At 43.1% G+C, this 23014-nt stretch overlaps 2 protein-coding genes across 3 annotated transcripts in view; both read left to right on the top strand.

Moving 5' to 3' along the window:
- The window catches only part of TRAF5 (TNF receptor associated factor 5), a 56228-nt gene extending 34132 nt beyond the window's left edge, over positions 1-22096 (top strand). For both annotated transcript variants that reach the window (XM_007115704.4, XM_007115702.4), the window contains 10 exons: positions 4202-4420; positions 5419-5476; positions 7141-7242; positions 9622-9786; positions 10429-10506; positions 10825-10899; positions 13570-13662; positions 17341-17481; positions 18869-19037; positions 19692-22096. In XM_007115704.4, coding sequence (XP_007115766.1) covers positions 4203-4420; positions 5419-5476; positions 7141-7242; positions 9622-9786; positions 10429-10506; positions 10825-10899; positions 13570-13662; positions 17341-17481; positions 18869-19037; positions 19692-20269 — 1677 coding nt within the window. In that variant the 5' untranslated portion in view covers position 4202 and the 3' untranslated portion in view covers positions 20270-22096. The remainder of the gene's footprint in view (positions 1-4201; positions 4421-5418; positions 5477-7140; positions 7243-9621; positions 9787-10428; positions 10507-10824; positions 10900-13569; positions 13663-17340; positions 17482-18868; positions 19038-19691) is intronic.
- Positions 21516-23014, top strand: part of LOC102987609 (uncharacterized) — a 22667-nt gene continuing 21168 nt past the window's right edge. The window contains exon 1 of the mRNA XM_055083865.1: positions 21516-21570. Coding sequence (XP_054939840.1) covers positions 21516-21570 — 55 coding nt within the window. The remainder of the gene's footprint in view (positions 21571-23014) is intronic.

Below are 23014 nucleotides of genomic sequence, written 5' to 3'. Positions count from 1 at the left end.
TGAGGTGCTTCTATGTTGGGTGCATAAATATTTACGATTGTTATATCTTCTTCTTGGATCGACCCCTTGATCATTATGTATTGTCCTTCTTTGTCTCTTGTAATAGTCTTTATTTTAATGTCTATTTTGTCTGATATGAGAAGTGCTACTTCAGCTTTCTTTTGATTTTCTTTTGTGTGGAATATCTTTTTCCATCCCCTCACTTTCAGTCTGTATGTGTCTCTAGGTCTGAAGTGGGTCTCTTGTAGACAGTATATATATGGGTCTTGTTTTTGTATCCATTCAGCCGGTCTACGTCTTTTGGTTGGAGTGTTTAATCCATTTACATTTAAGGTGATTATAGTTATGTATGTTCCTACTACCATTTTCTTAATTGTTTTGGGTTTGTTTTTGTAGGTCTTTTCCTTCTCTTGTGTTTCCTGCCTAGAGAACTTCCTTTAGCGTTTGTTGTAAAGCTGGTTTGGTGATGCTGAATTCTCTTAACTTTTGCTTGTCTGTAAAGGTTTTAATTTCTCCATCGAATCTGAATGAGATTCTTGCTAGGTAGCGTTATCTTGGTTGTAGGTTTTTCCCTTTCATCACTTCAAATATGCCCTGCCACCCCCTTCTGGCTTTCAGAGTTTCTGCTGAATGATCAGCTGTTAACCTTATGGGGATTCCCTTGTATGTTATTTGTTGCTTTTGCCTTGCTGCTTTTAATGTTTTTCTTTGTATTTAATTTTGATGGTTTGGTTAATATGTCTCGGCATGTTTCTCTTTGGGTTTATCCTTTATGGTACTCTCTGTGCTTCCTGGACTTGATTGACTATTTCCTTTTTCATCTTAGGGAAGTTTTTGACTATAATCTCTTCAAATATTTCCTCAGACCCTTTCTTTTTCTCTTCTTCTTCTGGGACCCCTATAATTTGAATTTTGGTGCATTTAATGTTATTCCAGAGGTCTCTGAGACTGTACTCAATTCTTTTCATTCTTTTTTCTTTATTCTGCTCCCTGGCAGTTATTTCCACCATTTTATCTTCCAGCTCACTTATCTGTTTTTCTGTTTCAGTTATTCTGCTACTGATTCCTTCTAGAGTATTTTTAATTTTGGATCATCTTTACTATCATTACTCTGAATTCGTTTTCAGGTAGGTTGCCTATTTCGTTTTCATTTATTTGGTCTTGTAGGTTTTTACCTTGCTCCTTCATCTGTAACATATTTTTTGTCATTTCTTTTTTTTTTTTGATGGGTGGTGCTGTATTCCTGTCTTACTAGTTGTTTGGCCTGAGACAGCCAGCACTGGAGTTTGCAGGCAGTTGGATAGAGTCAGGTCTTGGTGCTGAGATGAGGACCTCGGGAGGCCTCACTCTGATTAATATTGCCTGGGGTCTGAGGTTCTCTGTTGTCCAGCAGTTTGGACTTGGAGCTCCCACCACAGGAGCTCAGGCCTGACCTCTGGCCTGGGTACCAAGATCCCACAAGCTTTGTGGTGTGGTAAAAAAAAAAAAAAAAAAAAAAAGAAAAGAAACAAACAAACAAACAAAAGGAGCAGTACACTATCAAAGAATAAAGAACAAAGTAAAATAAGAAAGATAAAAAATATATTAGGAAAAATAAAACTATAATTGAAACAACTGGTTGCTGGGGGTTCCTCCTGTGCCCTTAGGGTCTGTGGTCCCTCACCAGTGCCTAGTAGGTGCCCTAGTTGTGCTCATATTTTTTAAGAGATTTTATTTTGTAGAGTGATTTTTGGTTCACAGCAAAATTGAGTGGAAGGTAGAGAAAGACAGACAGAGACACAGATGAGCACATTAAATTCTTGTGCTAGGAAAGAGGTTAGAATGTAGTAGAGGGGAACCCAAACTGAGTTTTGTACATCCTACTCCCTTGTTCTGGGGGCTCAACAGACCTGCTGCTTTAGAGTATATCTCTGAGGGTCCAAATTTAGATGCTCTGTGACACAGACACGAGTGTGATCTTGAGAGAGAATCCTACAGGGGCATAGGACGTGAACTGTTCTCCCTTGGGACTAGAGGACACAGGACAGATTAGGGCAGTTTGGAATAGGTTCTCCCCCTTCTCTGAGAGAAAGGTGAGTCTTGGTTATTAGGTTGTGTGTGTACATCAAGTGCTGTGCCTCTTCATCATCATCATTAAAACTTTTTTGTTAAATCTCAAGAGTAAACAACGTTAAAGGGGGAACAATCACATCTTGTTCTGCTCACCTACCACCCTTGAAATTCTGCAGGAAACATGCAGGGAGGAAAACGTGGGGCTTTGGTCTCAAACCCCAGGATAAAGAAAAAAGTCCCCTGGTCTGCTGGGCTTCTCCAGATAGCAAGCTTTATTTGCTGAAAGAGGCCAGTCGCTTCCTCTGCTCCATTCATCCAGGCCACAGCCCGGACTCAGCAGCTGACCTGGGCAGAGCTTAGGGTTGAATGGGGCAGCCCATCTCTTGCCTACGTGGTCAGGCCACACAGCTGCTCCCAGGCCCAGCTGAACTTGTCAGCTCCAGGAGAATCCTGAGGGATCCCAAGAACAAGCCAAAGCAAGCAATCCTGAAGGCCAAGCCTTCCTGTACCACAGCCACATGGAGGGATGTCACCCCCAAGGACCACCCATCCTTTCACTGTTTGCAGACACTGAAACCACCACTCCTGGCACTGTGCCAAAAGTAGCAGCATGCCTGCAGGGGAGACAGACTGTTGTTAACCTGGGGACCACTGGTGGGGGTCCCAAGGGTCCTTAAGGGTACACATGTAAGGTGTGTGTGCTATTTTATAGGGAAAAGGTCTAGAGTTTCCATCAAATTTTCAAAGCCAGGGGAAGTCCTTGCTCAGAAAAGGTTAAGAATCACTATGTTATGACTCATTTATTTTGTAGCTGGAAGTTTACACCTCTTAATTTCCCTCACCTATTAGAAAAAAAAAAAGAATCACTATGTTAGAGGCCAGTACTACTTAGAGCTGCCCTGCTGAGGGTCTCACAAAAAGTCCATTGAATAACATTAACTCAACAAATAGCTGAGTTGTTCTCCACGCCTGGCTTAGTGCCAAGGGCTGGAAACGCAACAGTGAGCAAGACCAGATGCTAGCTGTGTGTCACTGAGGAGCATAGATATAAATAAAATAATCACACAAATGCGTGTCCAATCTCAAATCAAGCGTTGCTCTGAAGGAATGGAACCTGGTTCTATGACAGATATAACAGTGGATGAATGGATTTTTGGTTTTGTATATTTTTAAAATATTTGGATGGGTAATATAGCCATATTCAAAAATTCAAAAGGATTATAAGCAAAAAATCCACACACACCCCACACTTACCTTTATCCCCTAGCCACTCCCTGGAAGCCTTGCATGTTTTACAGACTGATGAGTAGACCTCCTGCTGTTAGACCAGGGGGAGAAGAAAAGGCTTACCTGAGAATATGAAGCTTGCAATGAAATTTGAAGCATGAATATGAGTTAACTAAATGAGGAGGCCTGGAAGGGGATAGGGGAAGCACAGAGGCAACAGCTTGTGCAAAGGCCCTGTGGCAGAAGACAGCATGATGTATTAGAAGAACTAAAAGAAGGCCTGTGTGGTTGGAGTGCAGGAAGCAAGGGGAGGAGAGGTCCAGGATGCTACTGGGTGGGGAGGATGCATTCTTGTAGCCTGCTTAGCACCATGGGCTTTAACCTAAGAGCGCTGGGAAGCCACTGAATGATGAGGAGAGATAATCTTCCATCATACTTGTATTTTGAAAAGATCACCCTGGCTATAGTATGGAGAATGGATTGGAGGGGAAAGAAGTTAATGGGCTTTTATTTAGCTCAGGTGAGAAATGGTGTGGCTTGGTGGTGGTGATGTATTTATATATTTTTCAAGGAATGTATTGGTATACAAAGTTCTTGCTTCTAAAAAATGTTAACAAAACGTTTGTTTCAATTTTCTCAACTGAGTGGGAGAAAAATCCATAACCAGAGTTAACTCAGAATGTAGTTAACACCTGGCTATATTTTGCCCAAGCACGTAGCCACACTGAAGGATAATTTAGCATCCTGTTGATGGACAGTGGGCTGAAGTCTCACTGAATCGTGCTAGAAGTTATCTGGTCCAGCCTCCCGCTGAGCGCCCCAAAGCCACCTAATCAGGGAACAGATGATTCAGACACCTGATGGCTGTAGTTGCTGTGGTGTTTGCACGCTGAATTTTCCTTCTCTTCTCCCCATCCCCCAGAATGGCTTGTTCTGAGGAGCAAGGAGGTGTCCCCTGTGGCTTCGTCCGCCAGAATTCTGGCCCCTCCATGTCTTTGGACTTTGAGCCAGACGCAGAGTACCAGTTTGTGGAGCAGCTGGAAGAGCGCTACAGATGTGCCTTCTGCCGCTCAGTGCTGCACAACCCCCACCAGACGGGCTGTGGGCACCGCTTCTGCCAGCGCTGCATCCTGTCCCTGAGGTGAGCGCTCAGGGCCTACGCTCCGGCCAGAAGCGGACAGGGCTGTTCCTGGGATCTACGTGTCATCTGTGGCCGCTCAGCTGTAATCGTGGTTTCGGGAATTGCTGTGGTTGACCACAGAACCACGAATGCGAGGACGGGCTCTCCCAGCACCCTTCTCTGAGAGCCTGGGGAATAATCTTCATTTCTTTCCGTCTTATTGATAGTCACCTTTTCTGAAAATTCAGACCACACCTGTTTTGCTCACGAAGGCAGACCTCGGTGCCCAGTCCACGTGAGGAAGGACCTGTATCTCATGGGGGTCTTTCCTGTAGGCGCTCTGACCTTTCCTTGCCTTGAGGCAGAGGTGGTGTCGCATCTGGAATGTTCCTTGCCGCCATGGATACTCTGTTGACTCCCCGGCAGCTGTAAAACCTGGGTTGTGCCATTTTGAGGTGGAGACCAGGAGAGACATGGAAGCGGGCTTTGGGGGTTTATACAGGGACGCCATGGAAGTTGTACACTCCCAAGCTTGGAAAGGGAGTTATTACAGCACCTTCTCATTCATTCCTGGGTTCGCTCATTCAGCACCTGTGTGTTCCAGGCACCTCGCTAAACCAAGCTCTAGTGCACAGAGGTGAAGAGCTGGAGGTCCAGTGTGACGCAGGACCCTCTAGAATCTTCTGTTCTAGTGAAGGTGCAAGTTGGGGTACAGTGTGGTAGCATAGGACTGCCGAGGGAACGTTGACAGAGGACATTTGACTCTGTCTGCGGGACTCCCTCTTTGACTCACGTCCTGGAGGATGAATGGGAGTTTCTCAGGCAGACTGAGGAGGTGCTGAAGTTGGGGTACTGGGGGGCCCCTTCTGGGAGGAGGGAACAGCATGAATAAAGACAGGGCCTGGCCCGCTCAGGGGGAACTGCGAGGGGTCAGGCGTGGCTGAAGCGCTGCGGCTGCTCTTGGATGTGCTGTTGAGGTCAACCCTTAATTCTGGCTTCATTTTGATTTTTCTTTCCAGAGAATTAAACGCAGTCCCACTCTGCCCTGTAGATAAGGAGGTGATCAAATCTCAGGAGGTAAGACAATCATGCTTTGGGCTAGCAGTTCTCTGGGTGATGGAGCAGCCAGTGTCCTGGGTTGAATTGGACAGAGAAGTTGGAGCAGGAGAGAGGGAGGGGGACCTTCCTTGGAGTCCATATTCCTCTACTGTGGGGTAAGGTGGGACCCCACTCCCAGCCCTCTTTGAGAGAGGCTAGTTTGAGTCCTTACTGACCCCCCCAGGATTCTTCTCCCACTTCTTCTTTACCCTCTTCCTGTACTAGCTCCAGTTACCGTGAGTCACTTGCAGAAATGAAACACCCTGCTTCCTGGAATCACTTTCTCATCTGTTTAGTCTCTAAAACTTTCTTTTATTATTATTATGTCTAGCAATCGCTTTATTGAGATACAATGCATTTGCCATAAAATTTGCCTTTAAAGTGTACATGCTTCTGGGGTGTGTGCCTAGGAGTGGAATGACTGGGTCTCATGGTAACTCTATGTTTAACATTCTGAGGCACTGCCAGGCTATTTTCCAAAGCAGCTGCACCATTTTACATTCTTACCAGCAAGGTATGAGAGTTCTAACTTCTTCACATCCTTACCAAAATACGTTGTGGTCCATCTTTTTGATTATAGTCTTCCTAGTTGGTATGAAGAGGTATCTCGTGGTTTTGATTCTCTAATGATTAATGACGCTGAGCATTTTTTCATGTGCTTGGCCATTTGGATATCTTCTTTGTAGAGATTCCTATTCAAATCCTTTGCCCATTTTTAAAGTGAATTGTTTGTCTTTCTAGTCAAATGTTCATGCTCCTTCTCTCTGCTCTTATGATGCGTTTTCCAAATGCTTAGCTGTACTTGTGTCTGCCTCACCCACTAGGCCAGGGGTTGGCATACTACAACATGGGATTTGTTGGGATAAATCCAGCCTACCACCTGTTTCTGTATGGCCTCTGAGCTAAGAATGGTTTTTATATTTTTAAATCATTGAAAAAAAACAAAAGAAGGGTACACAGGAACTCTGTACTATTTTTTACAACTTCTTGGGAGTCTTTATTTCAAAACAAAAATTTATTTTATGAATCAAAAGAAGGATAATGTTTTGTGACATGTGAAAATTATATGAAATTCACATTTCAGTGTCCATAAATGACGTTTTATTGGAACACAGGCATGCCCATTCATTTAGGTATCGGGTACAGTAGGGTTGAATAGTTGCAACAGAGAACATTGCAACGTGGTTGGCAAAGCTGAAAATATTTACTCTCTGACCCTTTACGGAGAAAGTTTGCCAACCCCTGGCTTGTGCTGAAAAATAAGTCAGCACAGCTTCAGTGATACCACCCGATGACTAATGCAGACGTTCGCCATGGGACAGGAAGCTGAAAGCATCACCCTCATCCACAGCCCCACCTCTTGACCTTTGAGCATGTGGGGTCAAGTTCACCATGAGATTCTCCTAGCTTCAGCCTACTGCACTAAGCATTAAATTACCTGGCTTGTATGTTTGGTGGCCTGTCAGATGTATCTGAGACAGCCTTTTCTTTTATGGTGGTGAATCTGGTATTTCCATTCCAACCACTGACTGGAAGTTTCCACCCAACTTTTGAGATGTACTTGAAGGCCAAATTAATAATAGCTTCCTTCACGTTGCTCTAAAGCTTTGGAGTGTGTGAGACCTACTTTGTTTATCTTTTAGGTGTTTAAAGACAATTGCTGCAAAAGAGAAGTCCTCAATTTATATGTATTTTGCAAAAATGCTCCTGGATGTAATGCCAAGATTATTCTGGGACGATACCAGGTTGGTATTACTAGTGAACAATATTTGCCTTTGCTATTTTTCCAGTGACATGTACTGAACATTTTTATGTGACAGTTACTGTGCTAAGCGTGGTACGGAGATTCATTGGGTTGCCCTCAGAGAATTCTTGTCTAGCGGTACACTTGGCTACAGTGCAGCACACCGAGGGCTAAGGTGTGAAATTAATCTCACGTGAAGAGATTAATTTTGTGTGGAACACATGGAGGACATGCCATGTGTGCTAGATCTTAACTTGTGGGTTAGGGTTATTGATCCAAAAGAGAAGATGTGAGACATGCTGGGCAAAAGAAATGGTCGAGCAAGGACACGTCATTTTTGGAAAACTGAAGGATTTGGGATTCCTAGGATGGGAGCCAGGGCATGACTGCAGCAAGACACAATTGTAAGGGTCCCTGCCTAGAAGCATTTGCAGGTGCTGGGGTAGGTGTTTCCTAGCCGCTGTGGGCCCTGCTGTCTTAGAGGTTGTGATCTAAGGCAGACGACACAGACCAGAACAGAGCTAGAATGTAGTGTAAAGGTGAAGCATTGGTATGAGATGCAAACAAACGAGGTGTACGGGAGGTGAAGGGTTGTCGAGTTCCTTTCAGATGAAGCTGTCCTACCTTGCTCTTGCATCCAGCGGTGGAAGCTTGTTAAATGGGAAGCAGGAAACGTGGCTCTGCCACAGCAAGCCCATGTCAGGTTCAGTCACACTATGAATGAATACGAGGCAAGCATCTCTAGCTTCCAGGGAATTGCTAGGAGGATGCTACAAGTTTCCCTTCCCAGCCACCCTTTTTGGAATGTATTTCAGGTGATTCAGTCTTTTCCCCATCATGCCTCTAAACCCCTAGGCACTGAGCTCCTAAATGTGTAAATGATTTCCTTGTTAACCCAAGAATTTCTTTGGAAGTTCACAGAAGGTTTTTCTGTTCTCCTAAGACAGTCCCTCGCCACTTGTTTTGATAGTCAGGTCCTAGAGCGAGCAGGGCCTCTTTACCAACTTTGTTGTCACTAAGACTGTACAGGAAATGAGGCTCATTGATCAGCTCTAGTGACCAGATCCTCAGCTTCTGGAGAACAGTGGCTGGTTTATTTTCACCTGTTTCTTTTGTATTTCCTCTCATTCCCTGTTCTCCTTCACCTTGCGAGTAAGTTGTAGGATCTCACAGGTAGCAGAGTCTTGATGAATGTTGACGGATTTGGTGAGAGCTGAGGGGTAGCATCCATGGATTTTGGAGAAGATGTAGATGTCCGTTGTCACTGTCTCCCATTACTAGAGGCAAAGGAGAATAGCTATAATATTTATTTACCTCCTATAGAAAAACTGTGTGCTCTCTTAAGGGGTCAGCAAACTTTCTGTCAGGAGCCAGATAGTAAATATTTCAAGCTTTGTCAGCCATACAGTGTCTGTCGCAGCTACCCGACTCTCCCGTCTCAGAGGGAAAGCAGCCAGAGCCAATATGTGAGACATAGGTGTGACTGTTCTCCATAAAACTTTATTTACGGAAACAAGTAGCAGGCCAGATTTGGCCCAAGGGCCATAGCTTGCCAACCCTGTTTTAAAGGATCTTGTGGTGGGGAACAACCTCCTTAGGATTTTGATACCTTGTCAGCACCACAGTAACTTGCAGTGTTATCCACAGGTTTTGTTAAGACATGCCTGCTTTTAAAAATCTGTAACATGAAGAACACTGTCTGAGTCATCATTCTCTATATTCTGGTCAAGAACATTACCTGACTTGACAAGGATGACCCATCCCAGCTTCTCCTGGGCCTGTGATCCTGTATTCCTCTATCCTTTTCTTTACCGCTTCTGGAACAGCTTCCTCTCCCTCCCTTTCTTTCCTTTAGTCCTTCCCCTTCCTTCACTTACTTAGGAGGTAGCCTTCTCTTCTTCCCTCTTTGCCCTCTGTTCTGGCTTTTACCATCTGCTGTGCAGAGATTAGTACTTGGTGCTGGAGGTGGGGATGGAGGGTGCACAAAAGAAATGTCCTTGAGGAGCTGGTAAATTAATTGGCAAGCCTAAGGAAAATACTCAAGAGCTAACCTGAGAATATGAGCAGGTTAATAGGTAATCAAAGATAAACCCGGCATGCTTTCTTCGTCACGCATCTTCCCCTGTCCTCCGAACAAGGCTGGCTGTCACAGCCTCCGTGCACCAGCCTTCTCCATGCCCTGTCCTCAGCAGAGGCAGCGGGTGGCCTCTGCAGAGAGCCTGTGCCAGAGGCTGTGCCCCCTGCCCCGGACCCTCGCAGTCCTTTCTCCTGCTGCCCCAGGGTCCTCCCTCCCTCCCTCCCTCACTAGGCCTTGCAGCAGGCTCCCCCTCCCACACTCCTGCTCAGTGGGTCCCCACTGGCTTGTTGTTATCTGTCGCAGGACCACCTTCAGCACTGCTTATTCCAAGCTGTGCCATGCTCTAATGAGAACTGTCGGGAGCCAGTCCTTCGCAAAGATCTGAAAGAGCATTTGAGTGCAGACTGTCCGTTTCGAGAGGAAAAATGCCTTTATTGCAAAAAGGATGTGGTAGTCATCAATCTACAGGTAAAAAAAAAAAAAAAAAAGAATCATCTTTATGAGACTAAATTCTGCCTCAGTGGTCACAGGGAATCAGATGGGATACCAGAAGCACTTTTCTGGATTTATTTTGATGCAGAGAGAGGTCTAAAGGATAACTTTATCTGAGGGTTCTATAAATAGCTAAAAACCTTCTTGGTAGGACGCTATTCATGTATCATTGGCAAAAATGTTGTTTGAGCACCTGCTGAGTGTGAGTGGTCCAGGAGTGTCTCTAGGCGCTGGGTCCCGAGGAGGTGACCACACTATCTGTCCTCAGGATGCTCTGACCTAATTGGAGAGGCAGGATGCCGGCATAAGACGAGAGCATGGGGTACCCTTTACAAGTGCCAAAGGAGCCAAGCCAGTGACTCCCATAGTCTGTCCTCTGTCAGTCCCATGTTCTCTGACCTTCTTTAAAAGAATTGGAAAATTGAACTGAATTGAATTCATTTATACCAAGAAAGCAGCCATCTAGAATGCTTTTTGGAACTAGGCCATACCTTCCTACAGAGGTTAAGCCACATAGCATAGATCCCCAAAGGGACATATGTATACACACTCTGAGGCCATACAGGGAGCCTTTGGAAGCAAGGCTGGCTTTATTTCAGCACACTTTTTCTGTTTCAGAATCATGAGGAAAACTTGTGTCCTGAGTACCCAGTATCTTGTCCCAACAAGTGTTTGCAGATTATTCCAAGAACTGAGGTAACTGTAAATAATTCTCTTAGTAGATTTTATGTAAGATAAAGTTTCAGTAATCACTGTGGTGTGTGTTTGATAAAATCCAATAAGCAGGGGCCCAAGGCTTAAATTATCCTCATGATAACCATGGTTCTGTCTTCCCTCCCCTTCTCCCTGAGAATTCTTCTCTGTTTTCATCTTAGCTCTCCTTCCCCCAGGCTTCAGCATGGTGTTTCCTCCCTTCTTCCCAAGCCACCCTTGGCTCCCTGCTTGCTGCAGTTATAGCAGGTAGCTGGAGAGCTGGGGATGCATTTCTCTAGCATGAGGCTGTCTGTTTTGTAGGTGGATGAACACCTTGCTGTGTGTCCTGAAGCTGAACAAGACTGTCCTTTCAAGCACTATGGCTGTACTGTAAAGGTATGGAATAATTGTTTCTGTCTACCTTTTACTGTATAATTCATTTGTTGAGTTCATTTTATTCTTGATTCCATTCAAGATGCAGAAGGACATTCACTTCTGAGAAACTTTAAGACTGGCAGTTGTAACTAGTGGTTACCAGTAGGGTGAGGCAAGATGGTGGTAGGGAATTAACAGGTACAAACTACTATGTATAAAATAAATAAGCTACAAGTATATATAATACAACACAGGGAATATAGCCAATATTTTATAATAACTATAAATGGAATAGAAAAAAAAAGACTTGTATATAATACATAATACTAATACTTGTATTAGGGTTCTCCAGAGAAACAGAACAAATAATTTATATATACATAAAATTTATAATACCTAATACCAACTTTTTTGAGGTTTGGTTATATCTATGAAAATAAAATGTGACCCTCACATTGACCTTGCAATCCTACTGCTAGAAATCTATTTCACAGATATCCTTTCATAAGTATGCAATGATTACACACATATACAAACACACATGCACACAAAGATATTTACAGTTCTCCCACCTTGTCCATGGGGGTAGATTCCAAGATCCTCCACGGATGCCTGAAACCATGGTTAGTACCAAACCCTATACTATGTTTTTCTTTCCTATACATACATACCTATGATAAAGTTCAATTTACAAATTAGGCACAGTAAGAGCATATCTGAATTGCCAGTATCATTTGGGGCCGTTATCGAGTAAATAAGGGTCACTTGACGACAGCACTGCGATACTGCAATAGTTTATCTGATAACCAAGATGGCTAAGTGACTAATGGGTGGGTAGTATGTATGGCCTGGATACCTGGACTATGGGATGACTCACCTCTGGGGCAGGACGGAGCAGGAAGGCACAAGATTTCACTACGCTACTCAGAACAGTTCACAATTTAAAGTATGAATTGTTTATTTCCGAAATTTTCTATTTAATATTTTTGGACCATGGTTGACCATGGGTAACTGAAACCACAGAAATTGAAATGGTGGCTAAATGGGGACTACTGTATTTAGCCAAAAAAAAAAAAAAAAATCCAAAAACCCACAAAAAATAAAAAACAACCTATAAGTCCATCTCTGAAGTACTGAGTATATAATTTTATATATATATATATATATATATTCATATTTTGGAATACTATGCATCTGATAAAAAGAATGAGGTATATATTTTAAAAATTACATACAGTATGCTCTCACTGTGTATGTATCTTCACTGACTCTGGTAGTGAGACTAGGGAATTGGGCGTGGAGACAGAGAGAAGGGGGCTTTTATTTTTATTCTACATCTTGCTATATTGTTTGAGATAAGCATATATTTCTCTTATTTTAAAAAACTCTTATGAGAAACCTTTTTTAAAAAACTCAGCGAAGAGTCCATAAATGTGTCACATGGCGAACCAGTGATTATCTTGGCTGCAGAAAGGATAGGGTTTACCTTCCTTGTGCACAAAATACAGAATTGCTTTCCAGCTCTAAAAGGAATCTCCTTTTTAAAAAAATTTTATTTAAAATATTTATTTATTTATTGACTGCTTTGGGTCTTCGTTTGTGCACGCGGGCTTTCTCTAGTTGCGGCGAGCGGGGGCTACTCTTCGTTGCGGTGCGCGGGCTTCTCATTGCGGTGGCTTCTCTTGTTGCGGAGCACGGGCTCTAGGCATGCGGGCTTCAGTAGTTGTGGCTCACGGGCCTAGTTGCTCCGCGGCATGTGGGATCTTCCTGGACCAGGGATCGAACCTGTGTCCCCTGCATTGGCAGGCGGATTCTTAACCACTGTGCCACCAGGGAAGTCCCTAAAAGGAATCTTCTTTACAGTTAGGCCCAAACTTCCATTTGGATTGTATTCTAGGACTTACCTTAGTACTGGAGCTGGGGATGGACCACTGTGCCACCAGGGAAGTCCCTAAAAGGAATCTTCTTTACAGTTACGCCCAAACTTCCATTTGGATTGTATTCTAGGACTTACCTTAGTACTGGAGCTGGGGATGGCTGGGGGAGTTGTTCTCTGGAGGAGAGGCCAACCCTAAACTGAAAGGAAATTGATGATGAATGTTTGCTTAGAGTCTATGGGCCACCCATACCATTTGCTTTTACTAGTAATGCACGCAGTCTGCAATGGAATTTTAATAATAAGGGAAGAAGTTTGCATTTCTTCTTGCAAACATATAATCTGACTTTGAAGGCAACAAATTTGCATGGGCTGAAATTACAATTAGGTTGCATACCTTCTGCCCGATAGCAGGACAGTGATAGAAGGCGGTAGAGAAGTGTGCTTGGTAGGAGGGAGAACTAACGGAGGCTTAAAACTGATCTGGGAGATAACCCACCAAGGAGGTAAGCTTTATATGGGGATAGTTGAGAGGTGGTAATAACTACACTTAACCCTCAGTCATATACTCCCGGGGCAAGGAACGAAATCAGTGCTGAGAATTTTGATAGTGGCCTGACTCTCTGTAAGTGTCTCATGGGTACTGTAGGATCCTACAGCTGGAAGAGGGACCTGGGAGGAGTCATTATCCCTGCAACCCACCTTGAGACAAGTAAGCAAAGTTGTTAAAGTTCTGCTTTAGCTGAATATCCCATCACCACCCTCATTTTGGGAGCCTTTCAACAACCTGACTTATTTTTCTCTTCATATTAAAGGATAAACGAGGAAACCTGCAGAAGCATGAGCATTCAGCCTTACGGGACCACATGCTTCTGGTTTTAGAAAAGAACTTCCAGTTAGAAGAACAGGTGAATATTCAAGGGTTCAAGTATAAAGGGAGGCAACAGAATCAATGGAATTTGTACTTGTTGGTATTTTTATATTCCCCTCTGTTTCAGTATAAGTCAATTGGAAGTAGATGTTTTTCTACTAAGTGGCCAGACTCACAGGCTTGTAGCACATTAAACTGGAAAGTGCCTTTGAGATCTTTGGGTTCAGCCCCCTCAACCGACAGATGAAGTAACTAAGCTCAAAGAAATTTTGATGTGTTTGTGATATTAAGGGGCAGAATTCAATCTCAAACCCATGTCCCTGATTCTCAGTCCAGTGCTCCCCGTGTTACACCACACTGCCTCTGCAGCCTATCCACACACCTTGTGGTTATTACCTGGCACCTAGTAGGAACCTAGTAGATGTTTGGCATTTTTAAATGAAATCAGTATTACCGTAAAACAACATTTGACTATCTGTTCTAGGCACCGTGGGTTTTATATATTTTGTAATAAGTCTTAACTTATTAACTTTGCAACCTACTAATATGTGCATGTTTATTTCACTGCAGTCAATGCATACGTACATATTTATTTCACTGGGTTGTGATTATCAAGTGAAATTATGTGTGCAAATGCCAGCCGTAGTCCCTGGAATATTCATAGTGGACCTCAATAAATGCTGATTCTATTGAGTAATTATTCTAAAAGTTCATTATTTTGTTAGGGCATCTCAGAGGATCAGACTTTTCAAGCCCAGGTAGGGAAGAAAATCATCCAGCTGCAGAGAGGGAGCTGAATTTTACGGCTGCAGATTATTTTATGATGTCTGATTCTATATTAAAATAGGTGTGTGAGTTTCAGGGTCAGATCGTGGAGAAAATTAGAAAGACTGATTAAACTGTAACTGGTGCAAGGCATGCTGCCTAGGAGCCATTCCCAAGTTCTTTCTGTAAGAGTTGCCTCATTCGTCTGTCCACTGATCCAACAAACACGTGCCATATGTCAGGTACAAAGCTAGTTGCTAGGGACATGAGTCAAGGAAGACACAGCACGTACCCTTGAAGAGCTCACAAAAATGTAAACAGATAAGATGCTGTGCCTTGTGGGATGTGCAATGGGGGTGCCCTGTGTTGGGGCACAGAGGCTGCAGCAGTTTGCCCTGTGGGAGTTGCAGAAGGCTTTTCAAGGTAACACATCCGAGCTGCATCATCTTGAAGGAAGAGGAGGTCTGTCAGTTAAAATGTTGTGGAAAGAGGATATTCCCGAAGGGGAAAATTTATGCCAAGGCAGAGAGGCATGAGAGAGGCTGATGGTCCAAGGAAATGGGGTTTGGGGGTAGAGAGACATCCTGGTGTGAGACAGGGAAAGGCTGAAGACTGGTGTGTTGGGTCCAGACTGCATTGGCCTTCCATGTAAACTAAGAAGCTTCAAATATTTTACATTCAATGATTTTTTAATTTATTCATATTCTGCTCTATTTCAGAAAGGATTTAAGGGCCAAAGTTTGAACTAATATTTGCCAGTAATAAGGATCTAAAAGACGTTTTTAAATAGGAAGATACTTGGTCAGCTAATTGTTTGGCTTTAAAAATAAGACAGCTGGTGGTAGCATGGAAGACGGATAGAAGGAGAGAAGAGAATGAGGACAGAGCGACCAGGCAGAAAGATGCTGCAGTAAACTAGACAGTGTGGCAACAGAGCCTGGCAACTGATGAGTGAGGGTCCTGGAGCCAGAAAGTCCCGGTTTCAAGACCTGGCTCCGCACATAGGAGTTCGGGCAATCTACTTAACCTCTGTCTTCCACAATTTTCTCATTTGTAAAATGGGGTCGTAGTGAGGGTCAAATTATATATGTGTGCTCTTAGCACAGTGCCTGGCTAACAATAAGCAGTTCAGTATTAGGGGAAGCGATACTGGAGGTGGTAGTGGGTGGTGGTGATGCCGAAGGTGAAGGCTTGACCAAGGCTGTGTCAGTGGGGATGGAGGGAGGGCACTGAGAGACTTTTGCAGGTTGGAGTCCCATGCTGTAGTTAAGGCAGGGAACTTGGTAATGTTATTCACTGAGATGGGGACTACACACAGGAGCAGGTTAGACGTGAGGGGGGCGGGGCAAGAGGAGACACTGAGTTTGCTTTTGGTCAAGGATGTCTGGTGCACACGTGGGAGTCAGCTCTTGGGGTATAAGTAGAAGATTTGGGGGCCAGAGATCAGATGGTTATTGCAGCCACTTGTGCATTCATTTATAAAACATGTGTCAAATGCCCTCTGTGTGCCAGGCGCTGTGCTGGCCTTTGGGGATCGGGAAATAAGTGATATGTAGCCTCAGCAATTTAGTGGAGAAAAAAATGACCAAATTAACCCAAAAAAAGCAATGAGTCATGAAGGTAAGTTATACTTCTAGATTGTGGTCAGAATGTCATGGAACTTAAGAGGTGGCCTAGGTAGGTGGTACTAGTGTGGAAGTATTTCTGGGAGGATATGCCCTTGAGTGTGGCTTAAAAAGTGGTCGCTTCTAGGTGAAGGAGGAGGTGACTGAGAGCAGGGCCTGAAATAGAAGGTGTGTAGTGTGCGAATGGGCATGAGGCTGAAAAGGTGGCCAGGGGCAGATTTTGTAGGGCCCTGTAGAGCCTGTAAAAGGAGGCCACTAGAGATGGTTAACTAGGAGGGGTGACCAGCCCAGATTTGTCACTTATTATTCTTCTGGTCACAGTATGGAGTATGATTTGGAGGAAAACAAGGCTAAAGACAGGGGGAGCATTCATTCATTCATTCATCTATTTAACAAATATTTATCAAGCACCTACGGGTGCCAGGCACCAGCCCAGTTGTTGAGGTTCCAGTGGACTGTGGGACTCATGCCAGTCCAGCTCCCATAGAGCTGCTTTTCGGGTATGGGTTTGTTAGGGACAGTGTATGATCTGTTAGGAAGCTATCGTAGCAGCCCAGGCGAGAAATAACGCAGGCTGAAACAAGATGAGATGCAATGAGAAATGGATGTAAGAGTTGTTTTGTTGTGTGTCAGGAGTTAAAGTTGGCAGGTATGGCTGATTGAGTGGGCGTAGGGATAAGAGAAGAGTTGTCGAGGATCACGCAAAGGTTTTTCGTTATTTCCCTCAAATTGATTATAAATTCTGAGAGGTGGTGTGTTTTGCCTACCACTTGCTAGCGGTATGCTGGGCAGGTTACTTAAATGCTCTGCTTCTGTTTCCTTATCTGTAAAGTGAGACTGATAGTCATACCCAACACATAGGGTTCTTTGAGAATTAAAAGAGCTAATGAATATAAGGGTTTGACAGACTCAGCAAATTGCAGCTATTACTATTGATGCTGTGCATACAGCATCTAATGTGGTATGGCGATCAGGACTCTGCGGTTGTTTAATAAGTGCATACTGAATGAAAGAGGAGAACCAGTTCAGCAAATTTAGTCAAGTGGTGTCACTAGCATTAGATGAGCCATCAAAGTGGGTTCCATATAGAAAAGGCTGATGAGAAATCTGTGGATCTTTCTTTTCTTTTCTTTTCTTTTTTTTTGGAAGCACCTGCAAACATTTCTTAGAAGTATATAGTAATCTACCTGTAAATATTTTCTATAAATATATGTGTGTATATTTTTCCTAGAAATACTTAACCTGCAATATTTTCCTAGAACTATATTTAAATTTTAACTTGTGTGCATGCAGTTCAATGACCTCATTCATATTCCTGTTATTAGATTTCTGACTTATATAAGAGCCTAGAACAAAAAGAAAGTAAAATCCAGCAGCTAGCAGAAACCGTAAAGAAATTCGAAAAGGAGTTCAAGCAGTTTGCACAGTTGTTTGGCAAAAATGGAACTTCCCTCTCAGATATACAGGTGAGAAATGGCCTTTCTATTCATAATCAAGATTTAGCCTTCAACTAGCCGTGAGGGTTTTTCTTTTAATTTTTAAATGGAAATAATTTCAAATGTGCAAGAATAAGATAGTGCAAAGAACACCTGTATATTCTGCATCCAGATTCACTCATTGTCAATATTTTGTCCCATTTGCTTCATTCATCCCCCCTCCTCCTCCTCCTCCTTCTTGTCCCAAACTCCCCCACCCTGTCCCTGTCACCACCCTGGCCCCCGTGGGTATTCTTTCTGAACCCTTTGAGAGTAAGTTGTCTATCTTATGGCCCTTTACCCCTACATACTTCAGTATGTGTTTCCTAAGAATAAAGGTCCTCTTTTACATAACCCAGTACATTTAGCAATGTTAGTACATGTTTACACTGGTATAGTACTTTTATATAATTTATGGCAATTAGGGCTGTAATCAATGTTGGGCTGATATTAGTCACTTGATTTCAGATTCCTTGAGAGCATCTGTAGTCCTGCATTCTGTAGTCAACAAAGTGAAACTATTAATTCCCCTGGGAAGAAAATGCTTTAAACATCACTAAAATATAGCAAAAATTACTTTGTAAATCATGAATGTTAAATAACCATAAACAAATTCCTAAAGAATAATGACTTTATTGTGATTACAAAATTTACAGTGGAAAATATTTCAAGATGTGATATGGGCAATCTTTTTGAAATCTGGATTATCCCAGAAAATGTAGGCCATATAATTTCCCTGTTTGTCAGCATACCATACGGATGTGTGTGTGAGTGTGTGTGTGTAGAAAAAAGGAAATCCATCATATGTTATTATCTCAATTCTGACCTTTTTCTAACACAAAAACCAGTCAAGAGTGAAGGCACTAAGGGTAAGAGTGGAGGAGAAATATAGTTATAGTTTTATTTAGTCCCTTCCATCTAAAGAGAGCAACCAAATGTTCAGGCTTTAGCTCGGGCACTTCTGTACCACCTGTAGTGCTCAGGCCAGAACAGGTGGGCCTTCTTCCAGCGCATTCTCTGCCTTCTAGCAGAGCAGGAGTGAATCAGAAGAGTAGCATCTAAGAGAAGGAAGTGATAAGGCAAGGAGAGAACAGAAATATAAAGATAGGGTGGAGAACCAAGAGGAGAGACACCAAGGGAGGAGTAAAACTCAGATGAAGAATAGTTCAAAGATTTGAAACAGGAGCAGAGATGCTGTGGAGGGGGAGGAGGGTATTAGATGACTCATCTCTCTGAGATCCTCATTGAATTTTCTCTTCTGGACTGTGTTTTCATTTCATTAATTGATTAATTAAAGGTGAAATGTTTGAGTTGAAAAGTATAACCTTAACGAATTACTCAAATTTTTTTGACATGATGATCCACTTTGTACTGAAAGGTTCTTGCCAGTCACATTGACAAGTCCGCCTGGCTAGAAGTTCAGGTGCGTCAGTTATTACAAATGGCTAACCAGCAACAAAGTAAATTTGATCTGAGGCCTTTGGTGGAAGCGATTGATACAGTGAAACAGAAAATCACCCTGCTAGAAACCCATGATCAAAGATTAGGTATGTCTAATGTTTTATACTTATCTGTTGGTGATTCATTATTTCTACATGCGTGCATGAAACAAGCAGACCTGGCCGATGGAGAATCACAACTGTCCAGGATCAACAATGGCTGAACCTGGCATTTGTGAAACAAAACAGCATGAGATTCTGGCCACTCAGGCAAAAATGATGAAGGGCCATGAGCGGGAGCTGGAACAAGCAAGGGGTGGAAATGGGCCAGGAAATTCCAAGAACAGGGAGTGATGGTTTTTTAAGACGAGTAGACAAAAATGAGAAGGGGAAAGATGTGGTGGGAGCATTGTTTTAAGTATAGAAAAAGAGACAGGTTTGGCTGTTTAAAAGCATTCCAGTTAGAAAGCAGTGGGGCTTACCGTGCAGATGCCCGCTAGCTCAGTACAGAGTGCACCTTCTCAACACTTTGGTGAGCCTCAGATCAAGAGGACGCATTTGGGTGTTCTTGGTGCCAATCTTGCCAAGACACGAGAATCACGGAGTTGATATTATTAATAGGAATTGTCCATTGGTGGACATTGAATTCAGTTCATCTTTGGGATGTCAGAATTTTCTTGGTTCTCTTCGGATAACAAAATTCCTCTTTGGGCAAATTTTAAAGACAACTTTAAGGCCTTCAGAGTCTTTTTTTCCTTGCAGTTGTTTTGGAAGGGGAGACTAACAAACATGATGCCCACATTAATATTCATAAAGCACAGCTGAATAAAAACGACGAGCGATTTAAGCTGCTAGAAAGTGCCTGCTATAACGGAAAGCTCATCTGGAAGGTCACAGACTACAAGCTGAAGAAGAAGGAGGCGCTGGACGGACACACAGTATCCATCTTCAGCCAGCCCTTCTACACCAGCCGGTGTGGCTACAGGCTCTGCGCTAGAGCGTACCTGAATGGGGATGGGTCCGGGAAGGGGACGCACCTGTCGTTGTACTTTGTGGTGATGCGAGGGGAGTTTGACTCACTGTTGCAGTGGCCATTCAGGCAGAGGGTGACCCTGATGCTTTTGGACCAAAGTGGCAAAAAGAACCACATTATGGAGACCTTCAAGGCTGACCCCAATAGCAGCAGCTTTAAAAGACCCGATGGGGAGATGAACATTGCCTCTGGCTGTCCACGCTTCGTGGCTCATTCCACTTTGGAGAATGCCAAGAACACCTACATTAAAGATGACACCCTGTTCTTGAAAGTGGCTGTGGATTTAACTGACCTGGAGGATCTCTAATCACTGCTTCTGGGGTGATAAAAGGACTCCTTGAATCCAGAACCTTTGGTCAATGTAGTGACTGAATGTAGGCTCGACACACACTTGTATTTGGCTCTTTGCCCTTAATGTTTGAAGTCATTTTGAGATTTCTCAAGTGCTGTCTTCTTTTTACATTTTATTCTGTCCCAGTTTGAAACTGACAATACTTAGAATATCTTCTCATTATTTATATTCTTATATCTCCTGAAAGATGTTAATTTTCTTAAAGGTAAGGTCTGGGGCATACCTCTTTTACTGGTGCTTAGTGTGGGGTCTCAGGGTGGGCCCTCTATAACATTAAATGTCATTGAGGACACAGAAGTAGAATTTCCAGTTGAAAATGCTTTGGGATTTTATATTTGACCTTTTGATTCTAGACCTGACCGTAAGCCTGCAAAAACTATCTTTTAGGGTAGGCTATTCCAGTTAGGTAGATGGGTAATGTACTTCAATCTGCCCAGTTTGGACCAGACTTTTTCTGGTTATATACTGTATTTGTGGAAATTACTACACCTTTAATATTTTCATGAAGTTTACCGGTAGTCAGCAAGCACAGTTTTGCAAGGATGCATAAGAAGTGGTGAATAGAGTAAGCATTTTCATTCTCCCTGTTGAAGTAAAGCAGAAAGCACGGCATAGTTTATATATAAGGAGATACAGCCATCCAGCTAAAGTTCAGATTTTATTAGGTTCAAGCATGTGAAAAAACCGTTTTCAAACAAAATGATCAAATATTATCAGTTTCGTAAGATTCAACTTAATAAATAATATATATGTACATGTACACAAATAGTTTAAAGGTATTTTGGTAAGAATAGTAAATTAATATGAGGATGGGCAGAATTTAGTATATGATGGAGAAAATGTCAAAAATGGATTAGAGGAATTTAAAACCTAGGGAGAACACCATTACAATTTCCTATGGGTGTTAGTACTCCCATCCGAAACTGATGGCTAAAAGCAGTATCTCCTATTCTTTTTGAGAGGAATTTTGAATTCATAAATTGATATGAAATTGGGCACTTAGGTAAACTTGTGATGTTTCTTGTCGAAGTCCTGAGTACTTTGTGAAGAACAGAAATGATCGTGTTCTTCTAAATCTATCTGTATGGGTCTCAGAGTGTAAATACAAGTCTACCTGAGTCCTTCTGACTCTTGATAAGCCTGAGCTTAACAAGAAACTACCCAGTTTTCCTGAGCCCTAACTCTTGCTATGCCACCGAGCATGGCCGACACTCAGCTGGCTCCCTTGAGCGTGCAAGGGCAAGCTGCTCACTCGGGTGATGACCACACACCTTAAAACTCTTGATCAGTTGACCTCACAGAAGCTCATGATTTATACCAGTGGTTTCTGGAATAAATGGAACTTTCTTCATCTCTCCTGTGAAATTTCCAAGATACCAAAGACTCATACTGCACAAATCTTCCCAAAGGGTTAAATTCAAAGACCTAGGTTCACAACAGAAATCTGCTAAAGAACCGCCCTGAATCTGCTGGTGAACTGGGGGACAGCTGACGGTCAGCACATTCCCTCAGACAAACTCAGGAAGTGTTTCTCTAGACCCCAGAGCTGGACGCAGGTGGCGCTGTGTGCTTGTTTTCAATGTTTCTCATCAAGTCCAAAGTCATCGTTGTGTTCCTGAGGAACAGATCACACTGTTGTAACTAGTTTTAAGTCTTTGATGTGAAAAACAGTTTAAAAAGTGAATTTATCAAAATACTGATTTTGTGTTTTAACCAACTTCTCTACATAAAAAATGTAAGTCACGGCATGGTTTGCCTTATGAGTTCAGAGTCCCTTCATCATTGAAACAGTGAACACAGAACAAGGTATTCTAAAATAAAAAGCACTTCTTTCTCACAAAATAAGAGTTGTGAATTTTGTTTTAAGGAAGTCGAGCCATGGAAACTTATTTTTCCGTTTTTATGATCTGAATGGTTATTTTTATTCTGTATCTGTAAGATTTAAATTTTTATTTCCATTTTGGTCTGATTTCAGTTCCTGATGAAAAGAAAACAATACACTAGGCATAAAAGGGGAGTCAACAACCTTGAGAAAGGTATGTGCAGGATTCAAATAGGGTGGGGAGGTGGGGTACATACTAATGCGCCTTAACAGATCTGAATTCTAACCTCTGGTCTCCAGATGTGATGATTTCAGAGAAACAAGAAACAGTCACAGGGTCAATTCCCAGCACCAGTCCTGAGTGCACACAAATGGGACACAGAGCCACGAACCCTGTGTGATGGCCCTCGGACTATCGGTCCACACTGCAGCTACCTCTTTTCTCTTGAAAGTGGTTGCAGACATCGGTCTTAATCTTACATAAGGATGCTGGGCTGGAGATAAAGCTTTGATGGATGCACAATAGAGGACCTGGCGGTGAAATCCCCTGGGAACACCACACTTTAGGGAGGAGGAAGAGGAATCTGCAAAGCATTTGGAGAAGAGGTCAGAGGTTAGAGAAGTACCAAGGGAGGTGGGAAGGGAACTGAATGTCAGCAGGGCCAAATGCCACCCTGAGAATAGCAGTCGCTCCCAGGGCACCACCCCCAGCACTCTCATTATCTCCCCCATGCTGTTCCCTCCTCGGTCTGTATCTTTTTTTTTTTTTTTTTTTTTTTGCGGTACGCGGGCCTCTCACTGTTGTGGCCTCTCCCTTTGCGGAGCACAGGCTCCGGACGCGCAGGCTCAGCGGCCATGGCTCACGGGCCCAGGCGCTC

Source organism: Physeter macrocephalus, chromosome 4 (assembly GCF_002837175.3).
Source record: "Physeter macrocephalus isolate SW-GA chromosome 4, ASM283717v5, whole genome shotgun sequence".
Classification (NCBI taxonomy): Eukaryota; Metazoa; Chordata; class Mammalia; order Artiodactyla; family Physeteridae; genus Physeter; species Physeter macrocephalus.
The sequence above is the reverse complement of the archived record's forward strand: the minus strand, read 5'-3'. Positions and strand labels throughout refer to the sequence as shown.